General features: G+C 43.3%; 1 protein-coding gene across 1 annotated transcript in view; it reads left to right on the top strand.

Annotated features, from left to right (window-relative positions):
• Positions 1-3,103, top strand: part of BRINP1 (BMP/retinoic acid inducible neural specific 1) — a 59,467-nt gene extending 56,364 nt beyond the window's left edge. Inside the window, exon 7 of the mRNA XM_059828920.1 lies at positions 1,963-3,103. Within this exon, the coding sequence (XP_059684903.1) occupies positions 1,963-3,103 (1,141 nt within the window). The remainder of the gene's footprint in view (positions 1-1,962) is intronic.
• Positions 3,104-20,494: the final 17,391 nt, after the last annotated feature.

Raw genomic sequence — 20,494 nt, 5'->3', positions numbered from 1 at the left:
AGACTGATGCTTGGAAACTGGGTGCCTTGCTAAATTCAAGTGCATTTGGCTGGCTTTCCAAAGAGGAACTGCAAGGCTTCAGATGGGGTAGAATATATTTGTATTGCTGAAAAAGTGAGCAAAAATTCACCTATGAGCAGAAGGCAGACTCAGTCCCCAGGGGATGGTTTTGAGAATGCTTGTTGCTGTCAGCAAGGTGCTTTGCAGTCACAGCGTGCTGTGCTGTCCCCTCCCCTCCAAAGCATAGCTGTCCTAGAAAACAGGAGGAACCCTGTGCACTTTTTCTGGGGATCAGGGCTGTCACCATCTCCCTCTACAGCAGGTATTTATAGAGGTCACTGCCTTGCTCCCAAGCTCCCCAGCCTACCTTGTCTTTTCCACTAGCAGGGGAGCTCCTGTTGGCTGTGAACAGGGTAAAGAGACCCTGGCAGCCCTGTGCCACAGGAGGAATGTGAAAATTGTCTCTTCCCACATCCAAGGCTTCAGAATTTTCCTGCTAATGCACTTCTTTTTTCCTCACTGTCTCAATTTTTTTTCTTTTCACTCAGTTTCTTCCTGCTTCTTTTCATTCCTGCCTGTTCTCTGTCTTTCAGTTGTTGCTGTTGTTTCAGTTTTCCCCTTTCTTCATCCCTATTCCTCCTGCCCACTGCATTTCTCTCTCATTTTTCCTTTTACCTGCACATTTTCCCCCTCTTTCTTCCCCTACCCTTTCTGCTTCTGCCCTTGATTATTTCTTTCCTTCCAGCGCTTTCCTCTGTTTTATACTCTCATCCCTCCAGTTGCTCCCTCCCCCTAATCATCTTGCTGTTCTTTGCTGCTATATCATTTAATGCCTTCTTTGATACAGCCTACAGCTTAATGATTATTCGGAGGTCAGGCGATGCAGGTGCCATGAATTTCACTAATCCAGCTCTGAGAGCCTCTGTCCATAATCACTCCTCCAGTTCTACAGGGACTGAATCCTAATTTGTCATTAGCCAGTCCTCTTACTGCAGTGCTACCAAGAACTTTTTGCCCAGAGCAGACAGTGAAGCATTCATTAGCTGGGGGGGAGGCGGAGGGGAGGGAGCCGGCGGCTGAACAAGGCGTTCTGCTGAAGGCTGCTGAGAATGGAGTTGCTGTGCTGAGATTTCCCAGGGCGGTGGAGAGGGGGGAAGAGGGGGCAGCGAGGCAACATTGCAAGTGGGTTATACAAAAAGCAAACGTGGGTTACAGTGTCGTTTATTAGGAGTCATTCCAGGGCTGCAGGACATGGAGGTGAGGGTGCTGATATACCAATTATGGGAGTGGTGGGGCTTGGGAATGGGCAACTGTGGCTGATTTTAAGGGGAGAGGCTGTAAGGGGAGGTTAATTAGCAGCAGATTTTTTAAAGGAGAAGCTGTTCTAGCAGCTTCGTCTCTATGCACCCTGACTTCCACTCTCTTTTCTGCTGTTACTGAGCTCTGCACCATAAGCAGAGGTCACTGCTGGCTTTGCCTCATCCTGTTACAGGTCTGTTTTTGGAGAGTGGGGGGGGAATTGCCAATGACATGGAGAGGAGTTTTCTCCTGCTAGCCTAGAAGTTATGCTGACCTGCAATGTCTGATAGCACTTCAGCCTCTGGCACAGCTTTATCAGCTCCATTCCCATGGTCGAACTTTGTCACTGATGGGATCCTTGGCAGGAGACTTTGCCAGTCTCAGCTCCTAGAACAGTGTGAAGAGAGATACTTCAGATGATCAATCCTAATTTGTAGCTATTTCTTAGAGGGCTTTTGTTCTCCACCAAAGGAGTAAACAGCAGATGAAAGATTCAGTCTCAAAATAGACTGGAATAGCTCCCAGATGCCACGGCAGGGCATCAGTGTTCTGAGAGCTCTGCTTCAGATATATCCCTAAAAACACTGTGGCTCCAGTAAGATGCCAACACCAAAGACTCTGTGGGGCTCTACATGGCTAATGCTTTCTTCTTCCTACCTGCAGGACAATACAGGAATGGCTTACTCGGGTCCAGTCCCTGCTCTACTGCAATGAGAATGGGTTCTGGGGGACGTTTCTGGAAAGCCAACGGAGCTGCGTTTGCCACGGTGGCACCAGCCTGTGCCAGCGCCCCATCCCCTGCATCATCGGGGGCAACAACAGCTGTGCCATGTGCAGCCTTGCCAACATCTCTCTCTGTGGCTCATGCAACAAGGGCTATAAGCTTTACCGGGGTCGCTGCGAGCCTCAGAACGTAGACTCGGAGCGGAGCGAGCAGTTCATCAGCTTTGAGACGGACTTGGACTTCCAGGACCTAGAGCTGAAGTACCTGCTGCAGAAAATGGACTCTCGTCTGTATGTGCACACCACCTTCATCAGCAACGAGATCCGCCTGGACACCTTCTTCGACCCCAGGTGGCGCAAACGAATGTCCCTCACCTTGAAGAGCAACAAGAACCGGATGGATTTCATCCACATGGTGATCGGGATCTCCATGCGAATCTGCCAGATGCGCAACAGCAGCCTGGACCCTATGTTCTTTGTCTACGTCAACCCGTTCAGCGGGAGTCACTCTGAGGGCTGGAACATGCCCTTTGGGGAGTACGGCTACCCGCGCTGGGAGAAAATCCGCCTCCAAAACAGCCAGTGCTACAACTGGACCCTGCTACTGGGCAACCGGTGGAAAACCTTTTTCGAGACCGTCCACATCTACCTACGCAGCCGGACTCGGCTGCCCTCCCTGCTGCGTAATGAGACTGGCCAAGGGCCTGTGGACCTTTCTGACCCCACCAAGCGTCAGTTCTACATCAAGATCTCGGATGTGCAGGTGTATGGCTACAGCCTGCGTTTTAATGCTGACCTACTGCGCAGTGCTGTGCAGCAGGTCAACCAGTCGTACACGCAAGGCGGGCAGTTCTATTCTTCCTCCTCCGTCATGCTCTTGCTGCTGGATATTCGGGACCGAATCAATAGACTGGCGCCTCCCGTTGCCCCAGGGAAGCCCCAGCTGGATCTGTTCTCCTGTATGCTCAAGCACCGCCTGAAACTCACCAACAGCGAGATCATCCGTGTGAACCACGCTCTAGATCTGTACAACACCGAGATCCTCAAACAGTCGGACCAGATGACAGCCAAACTCTGCTAACCCGGACTTTTCAGTGGACATGTTGGTGATTGATCCTTTTGCTGTAAAAAAATAAAAGAGGAAAAAAAAAAAGAGAAAAAAGTAAAAAGAAAGAAAGAAAAGTGGGGGAACGTAAAGGAAGGGGGGAAAAACAAGATTTGTAAAATGTAATTAATATACAAAAGAGAAAAAAAAGAGGAAATTCTTCATTTGTTGAAAACTAAACCCGTTCTAGCAGCTGTATAAAACTGTCAGGCATGTTTGTTATTTCTATAATCCGTCATAAAAGGGTAACACCTTACTCTCTCTTGCCCTTGGGGGTGTTGCTTGCTAGTCCTCAGGGGCAGCAGAGTAAATAAAGGGAGGAGCAGAGAGAGGGGCAAATTTCTGTAATGAACTGTAAAGTTTTCTGCTATGCAGGTGCCAAGACAAAGAGACAAACAAACAAAAAATCAAACAAACAAGAGTTATATGTAAATGTAAAAGAACTGCCATTATTCCTATAATGGGAGTAAATGGTTAAAGATAAAAGATATTTCTTCTGTTGAGATTTATGCCAGCTTTACGTTGAATTATTCACACAGCCTGTGCTGAGCTTTGCTGGAGGAGGGAAGGTGATGGCAGTCCTTTGAGAGTAAAACTAATGCCTCATTGGTGAGAAGACACATAAGAGGTGGAGGGTGGGTGCAGGTCTCAGGTGTCTTCACTTTGGGATTTCCATCTTGGAAGACTTCACCAGAGGTAGAGTCTCAGCACTTGCTGAAGAATGGGACATGTCAGGTCCCTTTGGCTACTTTGCTGAACTGGAGTCCATGCCCTGCATCAGACTGCTGTTGCCTTCAGTGATGTCAGAGCTTAACCCCTTGAGGATCAGCATCTGTAAATCTTCAGAGTCACTCATCTTTAAGGTACTTCAACAGAGTCCCTCAAACAGAGAAAGCCAAAATCATGTGCCACTTTGATAAACCTAGACTTGAAGGCAAACCTGAGTTTGGCATTTTGCCTCAAGTTCTGGGTTTTCCAATAACACTGGGAAACCCTCTTCACCACAAAAACCAAAGCACAATGCAAGAAAATACATTTCCAAGGAAACCTGGAGACAATGAAGGGTACACATGTCATTTTTGTTCTTTGGGGAAGGAAAAAATCCCTTTTACTTTCTTATGTTTCTGTGGCTGTAAATAATATCCTTGTTTTACTTACACTTTCTTTGTCCACAAAAAAAAATATTACAGAAAACAGATGAGAAAATTTTATTAAAATATCCACAAAAGTAGTAAAAGAGAGGGGTGGGAAGGAACAGCACAATAACCAAATCTACCCTGAATTTGCAAGGATAAAGCCAAATTAAAAAGGATTAAGTTATCAAAAAAAAAACCAAACCCTAAAGTAACTAGAAGGTGGGTAAAATTTTATGGAGTGTGTGTTCACGTGTGTTTGGATTTAAAAAGAATAATATATTGAATGGAGTGTATGAATGTAGGATCAATTGAGCTGCGTGATGAAGCTTGAACACAGTGGGAGGTGAGTAGTGGAGTGTTTCTCTTAATCTCACCATTTTTTAGTTAAAGTTGATTGTGAGAAGTGCTAGTGGCAGACTAGAATTTCTGCCCTCCTAGAAGGGAGAAATAAATCTCTGACCCTGCTGGCTTCTAGAGCTGGAGGAGTATCCTGGGGAAAACCAGGCTGTGCAGGAGGGACAGCCCTGATCCAAAGTCCAAGATGCAGATCTGGCTTGAGATTTAACATGTTGATTCAATTGAGTTCAAAATAGTCTTGTAGAAATATTGACCTTCTTATTTGGAGACTTTGGCTCAGATTCTGAAAATAACATCAGTTCTTCTGGAAAGAGCTCAATGCATTGTGGTGTTATTCATGTGACACCAGGGACTTAGACAATTAAGTTTGGCTTCAGGTTTAGTTTAATTTTTGTGGTTTTGGTTGATGCTCAAGATTAGATACCTTAAGGAAAATATACATTCACTGACTTCTTCTGCTAAACTAGCAATTGAGGGCATAAGAGAAACTATCTGGGTAGTTAGTAAGAAACCAAAAAGGAGACCTAGTCACAAAAGCACATATCAGTCCCTGTCTGTCTACCAAAAGGTGGGGAAGTGCATGCATCTGAAGAAGAGCTAGGTGAATTAAACAACACAGATGTTTCTAGGGACATCCATCAATTTCTGTAGGCGGTAACTTGTTTTTTTCCCTAACTTGCATTAAGATCTCTTTCTATCTCTACTGGTCAGTCCATGCAAGATGTTGCAAGGTTGCCTACTTTTCCCAGTTTGTTCATTTGTTTGGTTTTCATTTGATTGGTTTTTGCTTTGTGTAGTAGAGGTTCATGCTTATAGACTCCACCATTCAAAGAGGTTTCTTTATAGTTGTGACATTCCTGTGTCAGCTTTCTGGTAAGAGAAAATTCACCAGCAATAGTATGCATAGAGGTTAGTTTTAAGCAAATAGTGGAGAGTATTCATGGGAAATGAATGTCAAATTTGTAATGATGAGTGGAAATAATGTTCCTGACAGTTACATCCATCCAAGCAGGGAATACAAATGTACTGTTTAATTTACATGTATGACCCAAAGAGCTGACATTGAAAAGACCTATAGTTATTGCTCTAAAAATACTGAATACTGCTTATGAGCAACGTATAGCTTGAGCTGCAGTCTGCATTCAGTGATGGGATTTGTTCATGGCTGGGAATAGTGAACGTGCTAACACAACACGAAATTAATTTGATAGATTGCTTGCCTATGAGATAAGTAGCCAGCTCTAGTGACTAGAAGCCAGAGAAGTTGCAATTAAATTTCAGATCTCGTGGGTAACTAGCAACACATTAGCTAAATCTTGTCTTGTATTTGTGGGACTGTTAGGGATCAAATCAATTACTCTCATGTATTTTTAATGACGCCTTGGGATGATCAGCAGCTAGTTGTACTGGGCTTCAGCAAGGGCAGCAACACTACAAACCTTAAACAAGACACTGGGAGCCAACAGAACTTGAAGTCACTGCTGTCCAATGATTTCATTGCTCTCCAGACCCAAGCAATGCTAGAACAGCAGTGGAGTTAGAGGCATTGTCTGACCTGAGCTAGCAATTCCACCATGGCTGGGAGTGGTGAAGCTGGAGCATAGAAAACCAGCGTGGGGAGATGGAAGGAAGTTTGGCATAGATATGCTGTCAGCGTATGAAACTTACCTTGGGAGTACCTGATGGTGCAACATGGCACCGGGGTATGATGGCACCTCAACACAATGATCTGGAGCCATGTTGCAACATGGCTAGATGAATTTTTGTGATGGAATGAAGCCAAAATGTCAAGAATAAATTCCCTTGACCTTCAGGGTAGGGGAAAGTGAAGCTATCTGGCAGCTCAGCCAACATTTTGGGCTCAAAGTTTATGTCAGAGAGGAAAAGGAAAACCAAAACCAAACAACCCAATCAAATGGGGTCTGGACCATGCTATACTCTGCTTTTGATGTTAGAAAAGAAATGTCTGCCACAAACAGGGCACATGCTCTGCTTCCCCTGCTCAGCCCCATAAGCCCTTCCCCAGGTAAGGGGACAGCCTGTGACAGCCAGATCCAGAAACAGATCCCACAGGTTTGTTTTGGGGTATTTGTTCTGCAGGCAATAGAAGATGTGGAGGCATCTCACATACTTTTGCCTTGATAAGAGAAAGTAGTTCAGAGCCCCCTAGACAGGCCACACCAGTACTACAGTGGTATTAATGGGCTTCTGAGGAAATTATGTCCAAGTCCTCCACTTGGTCAGAAAAAGGTGTTTTACAAAACAATGACTAGAATGGAGGGTAATTAATAGAGGAGAATTAGGTGGAGCCCAGAGAATCCTTTCACCCATAAAACTAGCGTCATGAAATTGCATGATCAGTAAGTATTGTTATAGAGTTTAATGATAAAAGGGACATTCATACTTATACATATGAGTTACCATTCTCTGTCTGTAGGAGAATGAAACTCAGTTTCCTTCCCCTGTACAAGAAGGAGTTAGGGAGCAATCCATAAGATGATTGTCCAGCTCAGCTAATACAGAGATGGTCCTACCAAATAATGGCAGATACTTGTCCCTTGCTGCAATTAAATAAGGGACTGCAAATAACCCAGAGAAAAAAAGAAAAGCCAGATGCCAGGTGTCCCAAAGGCAAAGCATGGCAAAAAGCAGCAGGTAGAGCAGAATCTACCTGCTTCTTCTCTTCAAATGCAGAATTCTGGGATCAGTTGCTTCAAGTCACATGAGAGAATGCACTGGGAGCTTATTATGAAATGTGCTTTTTTTAAGTTATTCAAATTTAGACTTACCAGCCGATGTGGCAGAAAGCAAAGGACGTCAGCAAGTCTTATTAATATGCTGATGCTATGGCTTCAGAAGTGTACAGAATGCCCATTTGGATCAGGGCTAAGAGCACAGCATGGAGTTGCCATGGAAATGTGGGGAGGCCACTAATTAGCTATCACATGAAATCATCAGGAAGAATCTGGACCTCAGCAGCTTTGCCCTCCTCGGAAGCAAAGGGCACAGCCCCAGTGACCCCTCCACAGCTCCAACAACCACCATGTCCTGGAGCAGAAATGTCTTCTTGGAGGCTTGAGAAGTGGGTGGACAAGTAAGGGAGAGGGTGTGACAAGGGCAGAAGACGGGGAAGAAAATGAAGGATGGAGACAATTTCCTCTCTTATTTCCCCCTTCCCAGGAAGCCTGTTTGCTGTTGCATAAAAGATCACAAGAGGTCTGCTGCTTTTTGAGCTGGTGGGACATATGCCAGTGACCTCAAAGAAATCAAGACTGGCCACAAGGCCCTGGCGAACTCAGTTAATGGAGTTAGCATCTTCCTAGGTGAGCTGTACCTGGGATGAGTGAATGCCAGTGCTCCCTGGTGCTGTCCTGCTCCTCAGAGTCACCTCTGGCCACGCTAAGCCAGGAATCCCTTTCCCCAAAGGGAAACATGGGCAAGTAAGAGAGGCTTGTTGGCCACTTGCCCAGTCTCCCTCCAGAGCCAGAATCCACCTCCAGCCCAGGCTGTGAGCGTATGTTCCTGTGACAGCTGTGATGGACTTCAGCTGCCATGTACAGGATGTTCTTTTTAGCCCACTTGCTAAAACACCACTCAGGAGGACATTTGGCAGATGGTATCTCCTGCACCAGGGTGTAGCAAGATCCCCAGCCTGGCTGCTCAGTTCCCAGTGCTGGAAGAGAAATGCTGAGTGGCAATCCAAACTGTGTGCTTCTGCCTCCAGCTAAAGCGCTTTCCTTGATGAATGTGCCCTGATGCTTGTTGAAAGGGAAAAATGGCACATGGATTAGGTGCTGCGGTTTCTGGTCTGAAAGCAGAGACAGAGGAGGGTGGTCAGTGGCGTGTGTGGGGGGAGAGGCAGAAGGGAGACAGATGAGGCAAGGCATAAGAAGGTCATGAGGGAGACATTTCCATGTTCTTTCTACCCTGGAAAGTTTGATATGATCCATTATACCTGCTGGACCCAGTCAGATTATAGACCTTCTTGTCCAAGATATTTTTTCTAATCCACATGTCAGTTAACACCCCTTCACATTTTCTTTGCAACTTCTTCCAGTAATCTTTTTTTCCATAATCTAAAACTGCCTTCTCTTTATGTCATAAGGATTATTCTTCTTCTGTAAATTAAATAAATATGGAAAACAGTGAGGACTAAAAGCTATATAAAAACCTTGTTGGAAATTTCAGTCTTCCTCTTGAATTTTCAACTGACAAAAGATGGGTGCTTTGTACAAAGGTACTGTTCAAACAAAAATTACTTTCCTTTTGTGTAACAGGAAAGAAAAAAACCAACAAATGGTACCAGTCTATGCCCCTTAGATATGCAAAACAAACCTTCTCACATACAAGACTGTCCATATGAATCCTGACCACAAGAAACAGGTGAGCAGCAGTACTCGCCAGCCTACCAGCTCTGCAGCTTCTCGGATAAATACCGACAAAGATACCACCAGACACTGTGGTGAGCGTGGGACTCACAAGAGGAGTATCTGTCCAGTCTGAGCTGGATTAAGTTTAGCAGGACACATGAGGTGGAATGTAGCTAGTTAAACATCTCAATGGCATTTAGTGCTATTAAAGACACCTACAGGAACAGCCCCGGGTACACCATTTTGTGTACCCATCTTTCCTGTTTATCTGTACAGCAGTGCAATCACTGGGTGGTTCCTGTTGGCCTCCCGTACTTGCTTTTCAGACAAGAAGGAAATCTGACCCTGTGTAGAGACCTAGAAAAAACAGCCCATGCGTCCCTCCCCAGGAGAACTACAAGAGGTATTGCTAGAAAAAATAATGACGGTGGTAGAACCTGTGGAGGAGCGAGATCTGGTTAGGTGACCCTGAACAGATATAGGCAGCACAAAAGAAATTGGATTACTGACCTCACCACTCAGGGGGGACTCCTTTCACTCCCCAAACCCATCCTGTCTCTCATCACCTCCTCTTTTCAGTTTTGGCTCAGTAATGAACAAAACCAGCCCATTAGGTATTATATATAACACACATCATGTAAGTGCAGCTTAAAATAATATTTTAATGCCACCAAAAAAGTCAACCAAATTGAACTGAACAAAGAAGCAAAATGAAATGGGAAAAACACACAGACTCATTCTGTTTATTAGGGATGCTTTTGCCAGTGATAAATTGCTGTGAGATGCCTTAGTTTTTGACAACACAACAGCTTCCAGTAGAAAATGTCCAACTGAATTATTTTGACTGAAATTTTAAAGGAGGTCTAAAATTTAAATTTAAAGTCAAGATTTTCTGATTGAAGCACATGGGATAGATACTACTTTTTGAGTATCTGAGCTACCTGTTTTCTAATACTGTCAGTCATGTTGTCTAGAACATAGATTTATCTAAATAGGAAAAAGAAGTTCAACTGGGATGATTTTTCAAGGTGCTCACAGATGTCCTTGAACAGGGTGTGTGCCAAGGGGAGCTGAAGATCAAGAGTTCTCAAAGATGCTGCCAGGAACAGAGGAAAGATCACCTGGATTATGGTGCTGCTGAATTCAAGTGAGGAAGCCAAGAGACTTAATGTGAAATCACGAAGACAGAAACATAATTTATACCTTTTGTATTTCTATATACAGGTATATATTTAGTTAAGTTTTTATATATTTGTATTAGATATCTTTTAACTTATTAATAGATACCTATTAATTTATCTATTAATCTGCATTTTGAGGTCTTGATTACAATCCAAGTCTTATTGTATTTGGTCCTGGGCATACACAGAATTAATAGAAGCTTGTCACTTGACTTGCCACATGATTAGTTTAGGGCTAGCCTGATTTTTATAGGTGGGAAAGGGAAGACCAAGACTATGGCAAAACCTGCACAGAACTGGGACCAGAGTCTGTCTTGAGTCTCAGTCTTAAAACAGACCATTGTATGAAGAGGAGGAGAGATGACAGGGCAGGAATGGTTATTCCAGGTATGCTTTTATTTCCACCGACAGTTCCTGGTGTCTGGGTGTCCCACTCTCACATGCATTGATAGTGACCTTGAGAAAAACCTATAATAATGTGCTACCACAATGTGGATTTTGTTTCAGACTTGTGACATCTCAAATGCTTAGGTCAAGCCTAAAAGAACTGCCTTTGCCTGATTTTGGTGCAAATAGAAGCCCGTAATAGAAATTTTCTACAGACGAAGCAATCCTTATTTCAGTCTGTTTTCTGGGGCAAGCTTCTTGACAGCGTGCAGCATCTCCCTCTGAGTTGGGCTGTGCTGTAATTTAGGACTGAATCTTGTTCTGCAATGTGATGACAGGATCATATTATACAAATGTCATGCATCTAACTGAGATCTGGTTTTCAAACTTCCCTAAGACATTTAGACTTAGGATTCTGTTAAGATTCGTTCCAGGATGAGAAAGCAAAACCTGGCTATTGGCTGGGTTGGATTTAGGCAGTAATTCTGATCCTTCTGTGTTTTTACAAGCTGCTCAATGAAGGCAGTTCACTCCTGACTTACTCATAATACCTGGGAACTATCTCCATACTTTCATTCTCTCCTGATATGAAAATCTAATCATGTTCATTGCTCAAAATCAACCCTGGTTGAAGACTAATGCAAAAAGGCTCAGCCTAAGCAAGCAGCTTGTTCAGGAAATGTAGATAAGGAACCCTTGCGGGTTGCTTTGAAAGTCAATAGACATGGGTTTAGAAGGATTAGTGAGGGGCTCAGTTCTGCAAGGTGCTGAGCATGATGGATTGCAATACTGTGTCTGCATGTGTGTGGGCAGATGCATGAAAGTCAAAAGGACTGTTCAAAAACATATGAGTTAAGATCATGGCCATATATATTTCTGGCTTGAAGTCAGAGTTCTCAATAACTGGTAATGTGTGTTGAGCTCTGGGGGAATCCCAGATCTCAGGGCTGTAGAGGCCCAGGATCCCCAAGATCAACAAACAACTTGCTAGCCTGAATTACTTTTTTAATCTCAGTGGCTGGGTTGGGTTCAGTAAGCCTAGGCAGCTGTGATGGAGCATACACTGAGCCTTTTAGACAGAGTTGAACACTTACATTGCACCCTGGAGCAGCCAGTGAAATCCACAACACATGTCCAAATGAACACCAATTGCATTCCTTCTTAATGAGAATTAATATCTCTGATGTAGCACTGGGGGACCTCAGTCATGCACCAAGACCCCAGAGTAGCTGGCATTTTACTGAGACATAAGAAAAAGGAGATCTGGTTTCAAGAAGCTTCTCAGAAGAGCACTAATTAAGAGCAAGATGCATGTGGCTCGAGCTGAAGTTCCCAGTGGGCTTTCAAGGGTCAGTCCCATAAAGGTGGACCAGTCCTTCATCTGTTTTTTAGGGTGCTTTTTTGCTGCCCTCTCTTCCCAGGAAATGTTGAACACAAGCCATTGCTTTTGCCATTCTGCATATACTTCCATTCGTAAAGTGGGTTTTTTTACCTCTCTCATATTATTTATAGGGCAAGCAGCATTTTCTTCAGGTCAGCATTACTTGTGCATTTATTATAGGATCCCGTTAATGAAAATAAAGACCAGCAAATTTAGAACAAGAAATACAATAAAAGCCAACTAGATGACATGGACATGAGAAACTTGTGCTCCAAAAAGTATTCATTTAAAACAAAAAAGAGGAGAGAAGTAGATGTTGAAAGAGTTCCCTATGGTCACATAGTTAGCCAGTGGCAGAAGCAAAGGAAGAAAAAAAAATGGGTCTCTTGCAGCACTGTTCCAGTCATACCCAACCCATGTCAGTGGTCTTCAAAGTCTGTACCTACAGAAGCAAGAGTCAGCTGGGAAATTTAGGGTTTGTTGCCAGGGTGAAGGGAGCTAAGGAGCCAAAAACATGTCTACTGTGTGGCTACATTATTCACTAGTTGTAGAATAGCTCTAATTTCTCTGAAATATCAGGTATTGGCCAGAGGTGAGGTATTAAACTCCAGGGTACCCAGTTGTTCTAACGGACCTGGCATATCCTCCCTTTCTGCACTCTCCTGTAAAACAATAATGCCATTTCCCCCATCATTATGCATCACATCGATCTGGCTGTACTTTAACAGCTCTGACCTGAATCTGTCACTTTACAACAAACTCCTGTAGGATTCCAGGTTTACTGCCATATAACTGCTTTATTATACATGGAAGGCTGTAATAAGCTGATTAAAAAACCTGCCTTTTTTTTTTTTTTGAAGACTTAATATATACTCTTCTGACATCAGAGAAGTACAAAATAAACCTGAAGCTTCACACAAAATGCATTATGCAAAGAAATCTGTCACTATAAAAAGCCTAAACCACGCAGGGCTCCCTGTACCAACTCCTCTCTGCACCGCCTTGGCTGCATAAGAGGGAGTCCTGTTGTGGCAACTGTTAATTCTTTAACAGCCTTGAGTCAAACCATCCTTTCTATGATTCAGCTGGTGCAAGACACCTTTCCTCCCAAGAAATGCAGCTTTCTGGAACAATATTTTCATTCTGTGAAGGAAAGTTCTAAAGTTAAACAGAAAGTGCCATTCTCAAAGTTTAGAGTGAAAGGCAACATCCCATCATATTTCAGCTCAGGAATCTCAGGACAGCGTTCTTGAAGGGAAACTCTGGTAAGCGATTGAAAGAGGCAAAGGCTTCTCTGCTGGATTTTGATTACTTCATGCCAGGTGAGACAGAACTGGCCAAATGCTAAAATGGAAATGAAGTGTTTCAATAATTTCCCATTAAAAATGTCAACAAAAATTATATTTTGCTGAATTCACATTTCTGTAAGAGAAAACTGTTCAGCTGGGGAGAAAAAAATTGGTCAGCTCTGTCGGCAGAGGTACTTACGGGAAGTGAAGTTCATCACATCTGGGCTAATGGGGTGTGAAAAGTTGGCCTCGCTGAGTATATGTAGACCTTTCTTACTGCTCCTGAGAGGCCTCGGAGGAAGGAGTGATCCCCGATTACACTGTCTCCTGTCTGCACAGCTGCAATGTGCTGATCCAGACAGGGCTGGGGTGTGAGAAGCCCGTGGGTTTGCTTCACATGCTTACAACCCCCGCCCTGATCTTCAGGCCAGTCTGCAAAAGCTGGTGTCTGTCCCACTTTCTATGGCTAATGCTCCATAGAGGGAATCAGCCGTGATGGCAAGACATCAACACAGCACCCAAATCAGCTCTTGCCCTTATGTGGCTTCCCACACCCCAGAAAATTATTCTGTGTGTATATTTTTTAACCTCAAAGTGCCAGAGGTAGCAAAGGAGTTGTGTTGCAGCTCTACTAGCATGGCACGGAGGACATGCTGCTTATTGCAGGACATGACATAAGGATGGCTGGTAGCCATATGAAGGAGTAAAGTTTGTTCTGATAGTGGTGAAGAACTGTCCTGGATAGAGAGAACCAAACTTGTTATACATATGGATATCAAAAATAGACCCAGGAGCAAAATATTCTGTAAACTACACTAGTGTTTGACTTACAGGGAACAAGGTGATTGCTCCAAAAGGAGTCAGCTATCGTGTGGGATGTGATTGCCCTGGGTATAGGACGTTGGAGCAATACAGTGGTACATATGGCCAAGTAGAAGAATGTTTTTACAAAATAGAAGGCAGAATTATGATGATCATCTGCAATATTTTAAAGCAGTACTTTACAAGTTAGAGCCCAACTTAAAAGGGAGAGAAGGTATTTTGAGTCTTACATCTAAGCCATTGATAGTGGCAGGGTTTTACAGTGTGTGCTGTACAATCAGTGAACAAAAGCCCCAGATATTTCTGTTAATCAAAGCCCATCTTTTGAATCAGTTATTGGGTTTTCCTCTTGTTGCAGTCACTGGCCAGCACAAGCTGAATTACAGTGTTCTTTATTAACCGGCACGGCTTGCTCCACCTTAATTAGTGCAGACCAGTGGAGTTAAGGTGAATGAGGTGAACATTAGATGCAATTTTATCATTGATGTTGAAAAGGCAACCAGACCTCAACTTTTCTCTCTGTAAGTACATGCCTTCCTTTTGTGAGATGATCAATAACACTTCCACTGGAGGAGGTGGGCAAAACACCTTTCAGAACTGATAATTGTGCAGGATCCAAATCTTTTCTAATAACATCTTTCAAAACCTTTACAAAATTTCTACTGAAGGCCAGCTTTCCTAGGAGACCTATAATTATTGAGAGCAAAAGAGAGAAGAGATGAGAGTTATCAACCTGTTTCACATAAATAGAACCAATTCAAATAAGGGACCTGAAAGACAGGGATATGGACAATGAAATAAGGGTGGGAAAAAAAAATAACAATAAAAGAACAAGGATCAATATCTCTAAGAAAAAAAGTATCATTTAATTTTATACAAACCATAAAGTGTACACACATTCTGTGATTTCCCAGAGGTCTCCTGGCTGATTCTATTTTCTTGTAAAACCTACATCTTTACACACTGCATCCACAACTTCTATCTTAGCAATACAAAATGTACATTCAGACTGCAGGACATCCCAAGAGATTTATTCTCTTGATGCTGCTCTTCCTCTTTTTTTTCATGTTTCAAAGTCAAATATTTATCATTTGGCATCTTCTATATTTTGCTTTGATCCTTGAAAGAAAGAAAAATCCCTTCTCATTGCCCTCACTCTGGAAAACCAGGAAGGCAGAGGCACCAACATTTTCAATGGAATGGCCAGGAAGATGCAGTAAGACAGTCAACTTCAGATAACCAATAGGCAGATGGCTCCAAAACAGTTGTTTTCCCCAAACTGTGGCAACATGTCAGCATACTGACACATTCAAAAGCTTGGCATCCAGGAGGGAAAAATACTAATTCAGGTTGAAGAACGCACTCAGACATCTTCCCTTACCTTGGAAAACACCTATTTTAAATTCACAGCTTACACGTTATGGCCCAGCCTGATTTATGCTGAATCATCTTGAAGATCTGGCCCTTTCTAAGAAAAGTAGAGATCAAAAAAAAGTGTTTTCTACACGGTGTGGTCAATGCACCCCACGCTTTTGTCTGCAGCATTAGTGGGGAATGTTTGTGGGAGGCCTGTTCGAAGTTTATCCTGATCCAAAAGTGTTTTCCTTTGCCTAAACTTGCCTGGACCATTGTCCAGACTGCGAAGAATGAAGGTGTTGATCCTGTCTCCTTGCTGTCAAAGTGTGATATAGATAATTGGTGAAACTGTGGGATGGTGTGCAAAAAGGGCCAAACGTGAAATTAAAAATCCAGTGATGTCCTTCTCCACCCCCCCCAGACAAACACACACAGACTTCTCAGGCAGCTCTGCCCATGTCTGCTGCCTCCAGCCTGGAGATTTGTTGCACAGGACACTGATGGATGGGGAAAATGATCCTCTGGCAGCACCCCTGCCCCACCTGTGGCATCCCTTGATGGTGTTTCAGCCAGAGGTGTATCCCCCTGGCCCCAAGGTCCTCCAGCCCTTTTGGAAGTCAGCCTCTGTTTTCTTTTCACACATGCTTGCCTGTGGAGGCTCGGCTCTTCATCTCTTCCACTTAGTGCAGAGGTGAGAGGAGACCAGTCAAAAAGAAAAGGATGAAAAACAAATCAAAGAGGGGGAAAAATACCCACTTAGCAACAACTGAAAACCTCCTCAAATGTCCATACGAGAGCCAGACTCTCTGAGGTACCCTCAGTGATAGCAGTAAGGACAGGAGGTGGGAGAAAAAGGAAAAGAAAAAAGAAAAATCATTACACTGAAAACTCACTTGAAAGAAGCAAGGGAACATGGGTCTGAGCCAAGCTGCAGCTCAGCTCCCGTTACTGCTGCTGTGTTGAGCAGTGCTTATCATTCTGTGTAGTTCAGGGAGCTTTCAGGTGATTGCTCTAAAAATACCTTATCTGCAATGGTTAAAAATAATTTCCTCCTTTCTATTTATTGACCTCCCTCTTTACCTTTATGACCTCCCATTCCCAAACATCTCCTAAGTATTTAAAAATAACAATCTGTCTTTCTTCCTTCCCAGACTAATTTGATTAGTTTATATAGCTCTGTTTAATTGGGTGCATGCGGAAAATCAAGACCTAAAAGAGGAGCTTTGCATTTGCTGTTTAGTGTGACACTCAGTCTGATCTCTCACAGGAATGAACAACACTCCTCGCACGCTGTCCCTGAATACGTTTTGGGTGATTCAAATATGAACTGCTCTCTTTTGAGCTACTGCTTTGTTGTCCTGACGGTCCACAGTCCGAGGAAGGAGTGTGCTCGGGGAAAGAGTGACACTTCAGATTCAGGGGAAAACAGGAGACAGAGCAGCAAACTGCAATGTCTTACATTGTACATGGATTAACGGCTGCACCTTATTCCAGTTACAGCTTTTCCTTGCTGTGCCTTCTTTTGCTATATGCATGAGCCAGCGCTGCAAGGTGCCTGGGTGGTGTAGCTGGCCCAGTGTCACCTTGGATATTGTTTAATTGTTGCCTCTCATGGCTTGAAGTGGGCATTTATTTCTTCATTTTTGGTCTTCTGACAGCAACAGGAAGCAATCTTGAAGTCATCAAAGAGGATGAACTCCATAACACTGCCACTTCAGACTGAATTGTCTCTTTAAGGCAACAGATATTTTCTTTAAACATTAACTTACATAAGGGATAAGACTGTGCTTGCAGGAGTCCGCAGGTGTAGGCATGGAAGGAAGGGCTGTGCAGGATGCCTGTCCTGGTTTGATTTGGAAGGACGATTTAGTATTACATTGTTCATCCTTTGCTAGAGATGGGGTATTATTTAGCAAGAAATAGTATCAAACACGGGGGAAAAAAAGTCCAGCAGAATGGATACAGATGCACTTCATTAAATTTAGTGCTTTCATGCTCCTCACTTTGTGATTGGGGACCCAGAGAACAGAAGCCACTTTGTGCTGCAAGCACAGCTTTTTATAAGGACTTTGCAGTACCTTCTGCCCTGTTAACACTTGCTGTATTCTACTCCCAGGCTTAATTATTCATCTTATACCCAAAAGTGCAGCAATGATTAAACTGAAGAGCAGTTAGGCATTTTCAAATGGAAGTGATGATGCAGCATTGGAGAGATACGTATTTCAAGGGTATGAGTTTGTCCCTCTTCCCCTGCCCAGATCTCCTCTCCATTGAGCATTGCCTCTGTGTTCCTCCACTGCTCAATCTTTAAAGCACCTCTCTTTGTTTCCCTCTCTCCCCCCTCTCACGATTACGTCTTTTAGCTCTCTCGTGTCATTACCTTTCCCCTCTGTTGATTTGCCTCTGCAACTGAATTTTCTCTATTGCTCTCTCTGCAGGCTTGGATGAAAGCCCATTGAAGACAACTGAAATTTTCTTACTGACTGTTGGAAAATATTGTTGAAAGGAGGAAACATTAAGGATAACAAAACTTAACTGCAGCTTTCTGCCTGTGAATTGTAGATGGGTCAAGCGACTTCTCTTTGTTTCCAACAAGCTTTAGTTTCTCTGACTCCATGGAACTTGAGCAAACAATTTCAGCACTGTTTTTGAAGGACAAAGATGTGCAGATCCCAGGAGAAAGCACAAAATGGTCCTTTGAAGGGGCCATCTACTGAGAAGTAAGCCTTCTCACCTCGCGCTGAATTTTGAAAATAACTTGAGACAAATGTGAGTAACAGTGATGATGGCTAATTTCTGCCACCAGAAAGTTAGGCTTTCAGTTGAAACTAGTCATTTAAGCCATAGAAAGAGAGACTGTTACCTCTAGAGGATGAGTCACCCCACCCACTTTAGGCACTGTACATAGGAAGAGGTGACTCATCTCTGGAGATGCCTCCCTTTCTCTTCACTGCCTATAGAGGAGGGCTAGATCACTGGCTTAGACATCTAAACTTTTACATGGCTAGAACTGGGTAAAAGTAATCCTCACTTTGCTGAAGAAGACACAGATACTACCATGCTTCACAATTAAGCACTGTGATGAACACCAAACCACTGTTGCTCTGTGATTCTGCGAGTGGAGCTGCAGGATGGACCTTCTGTCTTGGCCTAAACAAGTCTGAAGTAATTGCTGCCCATCAGTGAGTCAGCTCAGGTTCAAGCTGTGGCCACAGCTGAATTCTCCTGGGAGACAGCAGGAATTCTTTTTGTGTTTCCTGCTACTAAGTAGTGGGTGACCACTCAGAGTCCAGCTTGATTTCAAAAACCTCTTCTCTCTCCTTTGCCATCCCACTTGGACATTGCACCCCGTGGGCTGTGGTGCCTTCTTTCCACTGAGCTTCTCATCCTTAGTCACCTGATTCTATTTTGATACCTCTAACAGGCTTGGCTTACTGTCCCTGACACTAGTAGGACATCCCAAGATCCTGGGGCAGATGGGAACTGAGTACAAGACCTGGTTTCATTTTCCAAACGTACCTCTAGCTAGGTTAGCTAAGGCCATGCTCGCTGTCTCAGAGTGGAAGTACCAAGACCAGCACTTCACACGGTTATTGGAGCACAGCCAGTTCTCTGGTGAGAGAGCATGAGAGCAGTGTTCAAATTTTTCATTTCCAGAAAACCACACGATGGGAAAGAAGGTAGGACTTGTTCTTGCTCTCTCTTGCTCATAGTTTCTCCCTTGCATTTTTGAGGGCTGTATCAGTACATTCATTTATAAAACTGACCCGAAGACAAATGTGCACAAGCTTTCCTTGCCTTCCCACTGCTATCTTGGAGGCAAGGCTCCAGTTTTTAACCATATGACACAGCAAGATAAGCCTTACAATAAAAAGCAAACAATGCAAGGCCAGCCCTGGGCCCCCAAGCCGTGATCTTCGTTTGTTCAGCATTTTCCCAAGAGGTTGTTGGAGATACCTGTGAATAGGGCTGAATGCGGAGAGTCAACTTTGCTGAAGCAAAGAGCACAGCATTCTGGGTTATTAAACCATTTGTCTTACAGCCCTGGGGAAAAGGAGTTTGCGACAGAAAGTCACAAATGGACTGAGTTTTCTTGTCTCAAGCCTGCTTCTCTCCATTTCGCTGCATCCCCGGCTTGGCACCATTGTAGCATGAGCACCAACTTCTGGTGAGAAGAGAGCAGAGACTGAGAAATGCAAGAAAAGGATGTGTCAGTAAAGCTATTTTTGATACTGTCTCTGGCTCTTGTCTGCATTATCTCCAGATCTCCCCTCGACAGTATTTTTTGTTGTTCACGGTAGGTTGAGGGGCTTTTTTTTCAACACAGTGTTATAAGAACATTGCAAATTCGTCAAGAATTTCCCTAAAAATTAACAAAACAAAAACAAAACCAGAGTTGATACTGTCAAAAAATTCACTCTTAGAGTAAACGATATTCTCCATGGCATGGTAATACAATATGCTGTTAAATTCTTTCACTCAGGAGGGAATAAAGGATATTTGAGCATAAATGCATTATCCACAATCCACAATAGCACAGCCTATCCCCCTGTGGATAATGCTATTAGTGCTACATTTCAAATTAAAAAGCATATGCTCTTCTTCTTTCAAAAACAAGGGAGTGCTGCCCACTTCCTTCACTTGACTAAAAACAAAAGCTTTTAAAGTGATAAAACAGCATTCATTTGATAAAAACAACCATCTGCACCTGATTTAGCTAAGTGTTCACATTTAAAGACAAATTGCTGGTTGGGGAAAAATTAAATACAAGCATGAAGGTTGACTTGATTTGACCACAAATTGATATCTACTATCTCCACCAGTACTAACCCTAATTTGACACTAAATCCTGACCTTGAATAGCAAGTCCTGATCAAGGGCTCTTTAAACCATTTTACTTACAATGCCTCAAATAAACATGTTCCCAAACTCACCCCCTCCCTTCTCAATCTATTAGTCTGTATTAGTTAAAGTGGGTTGCTTATTAAGTTTTTTTATATCTTCAGAATAATTTGGAAAGACACCAAGGTCTTAATGTACCAGATTTTCATAACGCAACGTGATATTAACAAACATCAAACTCCATCA

Source organism: Gavia stellata, chromosome 24 (genome assembly GCF_030936135.1).
Source record: "Gavia stellata isolate bGavSte3 chromosome 24, bGavSte3.hap2, whole genome shotgun sequence".
Classification (NCBI taxonomy): Eukaryota; Metazoa; Chordata; class Aves; order Gaviiformes; family Gaviidae; genus Gavia; species Gavia stellata.
This window is presented reverse-complemented; position numbering and strand designations above follow the sequence as displayed.